This window comes from Palaemon carinicauda, chromosome 42 (assembly GCF_036898095.1).
Source record: "Palaemon carinicauda isolate YSFRI2023 chromosome 42, ASM3689809v2, whole genome shotgun sequence".
NCBI lineage: Eukaryota > Metazoa > Arthropoda > Malacostraca > Decapoda > Palaemonidae > Palaemon > Palaemon carinicauda.
The window spans coordinates 23,360,074-23,372,573 of NC_090766.1; the positions used below are offsets into that span (position 1 = coordinate 23,360,074).

Here is a 12,500-nt window from a genome sequence, read left to right on the forward strand (position 1 = left end):
GCGTTTCATTTATTTCAATTGATTTACTATTAAACAATAAACAAACTCGACTATACCTTCGTATACGCAAAACTTAGTCTAATAAAATATTTATAGGATTTATCTATAAAATTTCTTTTGACAGGAACTAAAACGTAATCCTAAAGCATTTGTATTCCTTTTAGGGCCTTAGCTTATGTATACAAATGCACAAGAATCCAATGCAAAAATTAATTTTATTGATTATAGAATTTATGCCAGACATGGCTCGAATCCAACGGGCTCAACCCCTTCCAAAAATTAGAATATAATTTTCTTATAAAATTTATGCCAGACAAGGCTCTAGGACCAGTAAAGTAAAAATAATTTCACTTATTTAATTTACTTATAGAATTTATGCCCGGCAAGGCTAGAATTCATCCCCACTAAAAAAAAAAAAAAAAAAAAAAAAAAAAAAAAAAAAAAAAAAAAAAAAAAAAAAACAATGATATAATTTGACTACAGAATCTATGCCAGGACGAAACTTGAATCCAACCCCCACAACAAAATTCTATAATTTGATCTGATTATTAAATTTATGTCTAAGGCAAAACTTAATTCCAACACCCCGCAAAAATCTATAACAATTTTATTACAAAATCTATGCCAAATGCAAAGCTCGATTCCTATATGCCCCATGCACACACACACACACAAAATATAATTTGATTATTGAATTTATGCCAAAGGTGAGACTTGTCCAAATCCTCCCCAAAAATCAATAATATAATTTGATTATAGAATTTATGACAAAGGTGACGCTTGATTCCAACCCCCATTAACTAAATTCAATAATATCATTCGATTATTGAATTTGTACCAAAGGCGATAATCTACGACTGGTTAGGTCATTCAGAACCGTAATAAATATCTAAAAACAATTTAAAACCATGAAATATGATTGCAAGCACTGCCTAACAAGTCTAAACCTAAGCCTGGACGCATTTCGTTTATCTGATACCGAATGCGAGATTCCCTTCACTAAGAATTGGAAGGCCGACTCAGCTTTAACCTAGTGCCCTCTCTCTCTCTCTCTCTCTCTCTCTCTCTCTCTCTCTCTCTCTCTCTCTCTCCCCGTCATGCAAAAGTGTTCGACCCACTCCTTTTTAGGGAAACCTTGACGGGAATAATAATCGTGCCACTAATGAGGATCCTGACTGTCCAATAAGGTGATCTCATTTCTTCCTCACTTGAAATCACTTCACCAATACATGAGTGAAAGGAGTGGTAAAAGAAGCATGAGAGAGAGAGAGAGAGAGAGAGAGAGAGAGAGAGAGAGAGAGAGAGAGAGAGAGAGAGAGAGAGAGAGAGAGAGAGAGATAAATATATAACTGGAATTGTTGGGGAAAAGAATAGATATAGATTGGATATAGGTCAACCCACAGATACCCAATTTGTGTATATGCACTGTTTCTTTACATCCATATTTAAAAATGTTGATAGCTAATATCTATTGGGAATAAAATTAACATTTATTACTGTAATTTCGGTAATTACTAAATTGATAAATTACCCTGGAGTAACACAAGATGACAAATAAATAAAAATATAATTGTCTGTCAACAGCACAAAAAGTGAAGCAGATCTGCTTTTAGTAAATACAGAACGAAAACTTATTGAGCATAATGATATTTGAAAAGAATATTAACTTGACATAATTCAGGGTACGATTAAATTTAAGAATTTGGACTTCGTGAGGCGGGGCCAGGGCCAGGGAGGTCATTCAGCACCTAGATGTAACTAGGGGAATCATGAAGTTCCCCTAAACAACCAATGACCCTGTTTATCCTTCTCAAACGTTACTATAATCACTCTTCTTTTCTATTCGTATTTATGATGAACTAAAGTTTTGCAAACTTGTTCTCCTTTATATGCTTTTCCTCTTGAATATCACTATATTTATAAAGCCATTTCCTTAACCAATACAGATAAACTAATACCCTCTATCACTATCACCACTTCATTATGCTGCCTTGCGAAAAGAAAAAAAAATCGCTGTCTGCTATGTACAATATCTGTGACGAGACAAGTTCAATTATCCAAATTCGTATGTCTTCATTTCAAGCAGTTTTGTATCTTTATACTATCTTTTCCTCAGTACAGTGCAACAAGCCCATCACCCAGTTCTCTACTAATTTCATCGAATCAACTGAAATGTACCTCATATGTATCACACACGCTCGTACACTGTAACGGTATTTTTTTTTTCTTTTTTCTTTTTTTCAAAAATATTCACACCGCTCTTCCCTAACGCTGATAACCTGATTAAGCCCGTAGGTTCATGAACCAATGTACGTTCCTCATACTTCTCCAGTATCAAGATCACCTCTCAATCTCAACACTGTATTATCCAGGTCAAAATCTCAACTTCTTTTATGCATAGACGATCCACAACAAAGAATAAAATACACTGCTATTTTTTTTTTTTAACATACCCTTGCAGACCGAGCGTCTTTTGAAAGGGCTTCTCAGTTCAATCTTTCAGATGTACCTACCATGTAGGGGGTAAAATAAACATTACCCAAAGAAGAGCATCTGAAAGACAGCAGGCAAGGCAACACGATGAAGTCCTTTACCTTAGCAGGGAACAAAACTTTTTTTCATTTCTAATTTGCACCTTTGGAAAAGCATAACTAAGAAATCCCAAGTTCAGAAGAACAGTACAAGGCTAAGGTTTTTAAAGAGATCAGCATAATATACCTATAAATATAATAACGAAACGGTACGGCATATAGATTAAGCTATATAAAATGTTCTAAGACTCGTACAAAACGATAAACAGACAAAGGTTCACTCTGGAAATTTGATCATGTGGAAACCGAACCCAGAATCAACAGCTATCTGCGAAATCTGAAAGCAACGCAAAATACAGTAATGTGTACTCACTCGACATGGGTCTCGCGCGAGCAGGAGTACCAACGTGTCTCAGCGTATGGTCCTTCCTGATGCTTTCCATGAGCAATTCCATTGGAGAAGAAATCTTTCTTGGTGGAGGAAGTAATTTCCTCTCCGATGCCTGTATGAAGTGAAAGAATATTGATTAGATACACTTAGCTTTTCACACACAACGTTACATAAAAGTACAAGTATTTACTACTGTATAAACAAAACTATTAAGTAAGAAAATGCTTTAAAAAGAAACCCGCTTCTGATGCTAAAGATGATTGACAGCAACTATACAGTTGACATTAACCCTACATAAAGAGTTAACTTGACTGCTAATTCAGTTTTAATACAAAAAAAATTACCCAATTTCATTGATATATACAACAGACCTAAGAGGTCTTATATGCCTCTCATGGGTTATAGTGAGACCAGAGAAGGATACTGAATCAGTCTATGATTGATGCTACAATAATGCTACAATATTTCATCTAAAATTTCATACACCCTGTAGATTTTGTAATCAACAGCTATATTGTGTCACCACTTGTTACATCTGGTAAGCAGTACATAATTCATCACCCAACCTTTCCCTCAACCCCAACAGGACCATTTTCCTGACTACTCTCCCTAAGAATCCTCTACTATCATTAGCTCCAAAAGAGCTCCTTTTTATGCATTCCTTTGTGACTTCCTCCATTACTGCAATAAACCACAAAGGGGTTCAGCGGCGACCCTTGATTGAAACCAACATCTATCTCAAAGTATTCTGAACCAATGCCACCGACTTCAATTTACATCTAATCTTTTGGGAGATTTGTATCATTGAGTCTTTGTGGTGCTTCTGCCTTTGAAATGCCTATCAGAATGAGGTATGATCTTTGTTTCTTACATTGCACTCTTTCTGTAATAGCCTCATTTTTTTAAAAACACTGCTTCTGTTGCTGATCTCTCTGGCATGAAGGCAAACTGACAGTAGTAAATTCGGACAATTTTCCTCCAGCCAATCTAATTAGTTATAATGCTGTACATAATCTTTTCATATATTCAAAAGATTTCTCAGCCATAACTACTATAATTTTTATATAAAGGTATCATGAATGAAGATGGCATTTTAATTTTCGTAATGACATGAAAATCTTTAAAAACCAAAAATTATAACTTGACTGGCATATTGCAATTTTTTTTTCAAATGTTGGAATTCAGACAAAAGTTGACAGATTATGTTCCATTAAGCTGAAATTTCAAAAGCCATTTTCACTTTTCCAAAAGTTAGTGTCAACCTAATTCTACACCTCTTTTGGTTTGTTACTTTCACATTCAATATTCTACAAAACAAATGCATCAGTTTCATATAAATTATGGAACAAATATAAATTTTGTTACACAAGAAAATTCTCAAAGGGTTTCCAAAGCATTTCATATGGGGGATAAAAATCAAACTCCTTAGGATGCATACTTTCAATTATCATGATGACAGAGTTCTTCTGTGGAATTCTGGGCATTATACAGTAAAGAAACAAAACTGCTTAAATACAGAATGTAGTAGTAAATTCCTAGTAAGTTGTGTGGCATAGACCAGTAAGTCATACATGTTCTATGTATGGTATTTTTACGTTCAGTGGTTATTCCACAATAAGTTGTTAAATAACAGAAGAAAATTTGTACCATATACAAAACCAAGAGGGTACAGTACTCTAGTACTGTACTGCAAAAATTACGATCCACAAATTTTCTGATCTGATATGCCAATTAGATTAGAGCTGGGATGGATAGAAATATGCCTTCCTTTAAAAGGCAAAGTGGTGATCAAATAAAGTTGCCTATATTTTCGCTCCACTTCAACACACTGGTCTTCATACTGGATTGACTTCAAATTCTAAGACAGTGTCTGGTGTTAATGTTTGGCTACAGTATGCCATGATGAGCCTTTCAGTTCCAGCATCAAGGTAAGATTGGATAAAGAGAGATGGGTATACGTTCTCTCTTAATTTTAGCTTATCTTCATTGTTTCATTTCACTAATAAATGAAGAAAACCATGCAACAACTTTTTTGGTAAGATTGAAAAATTGCGAAGAATGCTTCAGCTATGAGCTTGTATAAAACATGGCATTCATTAACATGTGATTATTTTTAGAGCCAATAAGTAGCTTTTTAGGTGATATCAATGACAACCAAGATAGACAGTGATGGCCTTAGAATTCTATCTTAAGTGTCAAAATTTTCCAGCTGTACGTATTATAGAAAACACTGACTCCAGACATTTGAAAAGTGCAGTCACTAAGAAATTTTGTATTAATAATGACAGGTTTTTATTGTATAGTTTTGTGGTTATCAGAGCATTGCACAATTCCATTAAGGCTCCACTTTCGTTGAAGATGTGGTCCTGACTCTTCAACTAGATCGTAAAGAAAATTTTTTATAAACTAAAGCCGTGTTTGGTCGTTGGAATAATTAATTTGTTTATTTCCCACCTCTTTCCTGTCCTGCAATCTACTACTTTTTTTCCAAAATTTCTTTGCCTTTCCTACAAGTCTTAATCCTATCACTTCTCTGTTGTTCCCCATATACTTTCAACACATGTCCAACTCTTCACATTTAAATTCTTCCTCATTGTTATCTTTCAAAAGCGTTATGATTTCCCATTACTTTTTATTAAATATTATATGCTTTGATGATTATGTGTGAGTTTTCTGTTATCTAAATAGAACTATATATTAATATTCAAAGTACTGTACTGATTGCTCAGACTGAAATCCATCAATAAATATTATTCTTTAACCATACAGTAACAAAAGGTTGAACTGTTTACATTAAAAGACTAATTATCAACAACACCTGTTTAAATTACTAATAAATTCTTGTAGAAAACTTAAATCATAATTCAGATATGGTTGGTGATATATATTTATATCATAAAACACTATTATCTTCAAGACAGTTTCACAGGTAAGATTTGAATATTGAGGTTTATTTCATTAGGATTGTTTTCCTTGACTTATAATAGTAATAATAAAAGATTTATATCTTTTATAATTTTTGTCATTTGTTTAGATACACTTTACATCTTGTTAATAAATCTGAAAGTCAATGGATTTTGCCAAATGCTATACAGTTTCATTAAGCCCTTTTAAAAACAAATTTACTCATATAATTACTGAAAGTAAGGCACGAGAATACAATAGGTATTCTAAACCTCGGTGTGTACTGTAGTTTAATTCTAAACACTTACAAAAGTAATTCCCACACTGGACATTATGATGCAATTTATAATCTATGGTGCTTTAATATCTTTATAGGTTGCATTAATACATGTTGTCAACAATGGGCATGAAATTTCTTGTCTCAGAATTGTTGGAAATTTCACATATTGTATTGTACATGTATTTCCCAAACAAGTCCTTAGTCTTCCCAAACCTTCAATCTTTATTTGATACAATCAGTGGAACTTCATAAGTTCAAACTTGCAGCGAATGTTTTCATGTTAAGCAGGCTGACATAAGTCTCTCTCTCCCTAGTTCAAATATGACAGATGTATTTTAACGTTGTTTTCGATTTTAGGATATTTCATATTCTTTATTCACTACTCCTCATATAGTTTATCAATTTTCTTATTTCCTTTCCTCACTGGGCTATTTTTCCTAGTTGGAGCTTATAGCTGCTTTTCCACCCAAGGTTGTAGCTTACCTAGTAATAATCCTAATTTCTTCAATTAAATTCTTTACTTTGCTACATGTTCAGGTAGAAAAAGGCCGTAAAGCAACTACAATAGTCCAGAGTATATTCATTTGCAATTTAGTTTGAAAACATTTCCTTGCAGCTATAATTATTGAGGAAGAACTTCCTGTATATACGCTTTCTTTTATGAATTCTCTAAACGGTCTACAGGTCAGACAAGGGACAAGTGATTGTGCTGTCCACAGTGCCGTAGAGACCAAATATATACAGTACAGTACACAAATTATATACTGCTCAAACTACCTTCCAACCCCATAAGACCACAGAGGACCAAGGTATGGCTGTTGACAGACTCTACAGGTAGACCTACAGCCACCCAAGAGAAAAAGAAAAAAATAAACTTCCGACTCCTATCTACTGGAACAGTAAGGTCATAAAATATATTGAGCAGTTAGCAGACTCAAACTTACTGCATTCATCACTATAGTTTCAGTAGCATTTTTAATGACACTCAGGTTTAATCCCCAACAGTATTAGTGCTGTTTCAATTTTACATTTAGAGCAGAATGAACAAGGATTATAGTATTTTGTTGATTCTGGTCAAACAGATAGATTGGAGTAATTTCAAATATCTCCTTCCTTGATTTTGGGAGGCATTGTTCTTTCCAATAATCCCTTAGTGAATTATTTTGTATCTAGTGACTCTAGTTTTCATGTTCATTCATAGTGGTTTAGTTGTTCTTCCTGAGTAGTGTACCCCAACACCTGACAAAGCTTCATACAAAATATGGGTCTATTTTTTTCATATATATATATATATATATGTGTGTGTGTGTGTGTGTGTGTGTGTGTGTGCGCGCACGCGCTGCTGCTGTATGTAGCTGTTTTCATTTTCCTTCTTCAATTAACTTCATGCCAGAGAAACCTGTCTTTTAAAGATCTTATATGAGGAATTTTTCCTAATTTACAAATCCTAATTGAAGTTTTTTATGTTTTATTGTCATTCAAAATCTTATCATCAGCACCAGTAACTTGTGTCCTAAACACAGAATGAACAAAATCTTTTTTTATTCCAGCATAAAGTTCACGTTTGCAAATAATACACCATAGAAGTATTGCTAATTCTGCGTTTGTAATGACAACTATGAAATATTCATATAAATAGTGTAAAGGAAAATTTCGAGCATTCTGTATATTGAAATGCATTTTTGACGAGCTAGGCATCTCATTTATTTTGAGCAAGGATCTAGAAAAGGTGAATTTGACCCGTGATAAACAAGGTCACATATCCGTTAAGGAAAGGTAAGAATATCTTGAAAACGAGGAAATATTGAACACCTAGACCTGATCTGAGTTCAGAGCACAGAACTAAGAGAAGGAAATTCATTTCACATCTCACCTCCTAAGAGCACTTTTAAGTTAAAAATGTTTATTATAATGATTATGAAATTTTTACTATTGAATTTCATTGACATTTTATTGTACTTTGAAGTCTCCAATATTTATGTTAAAAGGATATTATACATACATACATATACCATGGCACTTCCCCCAATTTTGGGGGGTAGCCGACATCAACAAAGAAACAAGTTTAAGTATCTTTTTTATGGATGAGGCAGCACGATCATCTCTTGCATTCAATTGACAATCATGAAAATCCGTTATTATTCTTGCATTCGGGGTTAACCTGATAACTTTAGACGTTATTTTGTACGTTTCAAGAACAATAAACGGTATTCATTATTACAGCCAATTTCACTTGTTCATCATGTTTGTTAAGTTTATTTGTTCTTGTTCAATGACAAAGGACCACTTCATCCAGGACGCTTTTCTTATCTCAAGGGTGACCTTTTCCCTCTCTCCCTAGTGACCTTTCTACTATCTCAAGACTGACCTTTCCACCGGAGGAGCCTAAGAGAACCACCTTAACTAGACTGGATGGGATTATGAGATATGTCTAAAAGCCAGGCAATTAGGAACTTAGGTTCTTGAGAACAATCAGTCATTGAAGATATGAGTATAACGCTAGTGAACAAGTCTAGCAATCTTTTGCCAGATTCGATCTCCTTACCAACTCAATTCTAGGAATCCATGAAGCCTTACAACCTTTCCCTTCCGAGGCCAGATTATAATCAGAACCACATTCTAGACCAGTGGTTCCCAACCTTTTTCCTGTCATTCCCCCCCCCCCCCCTGCACCCATTTCAACCATCCATATTTCCCCCTTCATGCCCCACCCAGCCCTCATGCCCACTCGCCTGCCTCAGATATGGGCATGACACCCCAATTCTCCCCTTGAATATGATCATATCACAATTGAATGGCTAACAACAAATTGCCGCACATACTATGTGGACATTTTCCGCTTTTTTTAGTTAGTAGGTAGTGTAATCATTTCCCCCTTGGAAGCTTCAAATTTCCCCCCAGGGGGAAATTTCCCCCAGGTTGGGAACCACTGTTCTAGACCATGATGGATTCATCAACAGAAACTCAATCATGATAAGCCACGAGGGAAAATGAAAGACCAAATCCTCTTGTTAATTTAGCATGAGTAATAACATTCATAACTATACTCAATCTTTTTTAATGAGGCGCATTTGCACCGACTCACGGCGGTGCCCTTTTAGCTCGGAAAAGTTTCCTGCTATCTGATTGGTTGGAATTATCTTGTCCAACCAATTAGCGATCAGGAAACTTTTCCGAGCTAAAAGGGCACCCAAAAGAGTCGGTGTAAATTTGCCTCACTAAAAAGAATTGATTTTAGAGGGGCACTCAGACCTCCGCATATTTCTCGACCTTTTGCTCGACCTTGGACATTAAAATGTATTAATTGGCGTGTATTTTCATACACTCAAATATGAACCAAGTTTAAACTCTGTGTGACAACAATGTCCAAACTTATGGCTGATTACCTGAATTGGACATTTTGCTACACCGTAACCTTGACCTTCCAAAAATTTAATAATTTCCAGCTTTTTACATAACAGTTCATCCTTGCAAATCTCATTATTCTATGATTAAAATTGTGGCCAGATAGCTGCCCACAAACAAACACACAAACAAGGGCGAAACGTAACTTCCTTCCAACTTCGTTGGCGGAGATAACGATAGGATGAACTTAAGAGAATATTAAGGTCTAGGATTCTGTTTTTGATGAACCTTTCCTTATATCTGCGTAATTTAGATCATCAGGAAATTATGAAAGAAGTGCCAACCTAAAAGGCAATTCATACGACCCCCAAGATCAATGGGGCATCATATTGATAACTAGAAATGTTCTAAGTGCAGACCTCCACCACGGCAGCTTATTTCTCGAAACCAGCTAGCCTTTCCCAGAATTAATTTAGACCGTATGCGTATTTGAAGTCTGTGAGACAACCATGTGCAAACTTGGGGTTAAGATTAGGATTAATTCGGCAAACCTTTTGCTGGCCCTTGAACTTTGACCTAGTAATTTCAAAATTTAATAATTTTCACGTCTGAAAATTTCACTACTCTATGAATAAAATTGTGGCCAGGAAGTTGTTCACAAACAAACAAACGTACAAACAAACATAAAGGAGCAAAAACATAACCTCTTCCCAACTTCGTTGGCGGAGGTAAAAAATATCAGTGTTTTAACCTGTAGAACGTGAATTTTTGTTTTCTTTATTAAAAATTTTCTATCAATTATATTTTTAATTGCTAATTGCCCAGTTGAACATAATCGTACCTAGGATACAGGCAAAACATGTACCTAAATAGGAAGACATTGAAGCGAGTCCCAATTTAATAAGGGCACCCAGAGATCTACTATTAATAATACTTTTCCTTCTTATCCAATCGCCCACCATCTTGTAGGGGCATAACATTATGATCAGCCTTCTTCTTTTATCATTTCAATTTTCTCTCTATCAGAGCTCCCTTCTTCCTACCCATGAAATATTACATCACTTGCCATTTTTAATCTCTCTTACTTTCTTATCCATTGCCATTTTTAAACTCTCCTACTTTCATTTCTCATCTCTCCTACTTTCTTATCACTTGCCATTTTTAATATCTCCTACTTTCTTATCCCTTGCCATTTTTAAACTCTCCTACTTTCATTTCTAATCTCTCCTACTTTCTTATCACTTGCCATTTTTAATCTCTCCTACTTTCTTATCCCTTGCCATTTTTAATATCTCCTACTTTCTTATCCATTGCCATTTTTAAACTCTTCCTACTTTCATTTCTAATCTCTCCTCCTTTCTTATCACTTGCCATTTTTAATCTCTCCTACTTTCTTATCACTTGCCATTTTTAAACTCTCCTACTTTCTTATCACTTGCCATTTTTAATCTCTCCTACTTTCTTATCCCTTGCCATTTTTAATATCTCCTACTTTCTTATCCATTGCCATTTTTAAACTCTTCCTACTTTCATTTCTAATCTCTCCTCCTTTCTTATCACTTGCCATTTTTAATCTCTCCTACTCTCTTATCACTTGCCATTTTTAAACTCTCCTACTTTCATTTCTAATCTCTCCTACTTTCTTATCACTTGCCATTTTTAATCTCTCCTACTGTCTTATCACTTGCCATTTTTAATATCTCCTACTTTCTTATCCCTTGCCATTTTTTATCTCTCCTACTTTTTTATCACTTGCCATTTCTAAACTCTCCTACTTTCTTATCACTTGCCATTTTTAAACTCTCCTACTTTCTTATCACTTGCCATTTCTAAACTCTCCTACTTTCTTATCACTTGCCATTTCTAAACTCTCCTACTTTCTTATCACTTGCTATTTTTAAACTCTCCTACTTTCTTATCACTTGCCATTTTTAAACTCTCCTACTTTCTTATCACTTGCCATTTCTAAACTCTCCTACTTTCTTATCACTTGCCATTTCTAAACTCTCCTACTTTCTTATCACTTGCTATTTTTAAACTCTCCTACTTTCTTATCACTTGCCATTTTTAAACTCTCCTACTTTCTTATCACTTGCCATTTTTAAACTCTCCTACTTTCTTATCACTTGCCATTTTTAAACTCTCCTACTTTCTTATCACTTGCCATTTTTAAACTCTCCTACTTTCTTATCACTTGCCATTTCTAAACTCTCCTACTTTCTTATCACTTGCTATTTTTAAACTCTCCTACTTTCTTATCACTTGCCATTTTTAAACTCTCCTACTTTCTTATCACTTGCCATTTTTAAACTCTCCTACTTTCTTATCACTTGCCATTTTTAAACTCTCCTACTTTCTTATCACTTGCTATTTTTAAACTCTCCTACTTTCTTATCACTTGCCATTTTTAAGCTCTCCTACTTTCTTATCACTTGCCATTTTTAATCTCTCCTACTTTCTTATCACTTGCCATTTTTAAGCTCTCCTACTTTCATTTCTAATCTCTCCTACTTTCTTATCACTTGCCATTTTTAATCTCTCATACTTTCTTATCACTTGCCATTTTTAATCTCTCCTACTTTCTTATCACTTGCCATTTTTAAACTCTCCTACTTTCTTATCACTTGCCATTTTTAAACTCTCCTACTTTCTTATCACTTGCCATTTTTAATCTCTCCTACTTTCTTATCACTTGCCATTTTTAATCTCTCCTACTTTCTTATCACTTGCCATTTTTAATCTCTCCTACTTTCTTATCACTTGCCATTTTTAAACTCTCCTACTTTCTTATCACTTGCCATTTTTAATCTCTCCTACTTTCTTATCACTTGCCATTTTTAATCTCTCCTACTTTCTTATCACTTGCCATTTTTAATCTCTCATACTTTCTTATCACTTGCCATTTTTAAACTCTCCTACTTTCTTATCACTTGCCATTTTTAAACTCTCCTACTTTCTTATCACTTGCTATTTTTAAACTCTCCTACTTTCTTATCACTTGCCATTTTTAAACTCTCCTACTTTCTTATCACTTGCTATTTTTAAACTC

The 12,500-nt window shown here is 34.5% G+C and overlaps 1 protein-coding gene across 1 annotated transcript in view; it reads right to left on the reverse strand.

Annotated features, from left to right (window-relative positions):
* The window catches only part of spir (spire type actin nucleation factor), a 130,181-nt gene that overhangs the window by 79,961 nt on the left and 37,720 nt on the right, over nt 1–12,500 (reverse strand). The window contains exon 6 of the mRNA XM_068365031.1: nt 2,905–3,034. Within this exon, the coding sequence (XP_068221132.1) occupies nt 2,905–3,034 (130 nt within the window). The remainder of the gene's footprint in view (nt 1–2,904; nt 3,035–12,500) is intronic.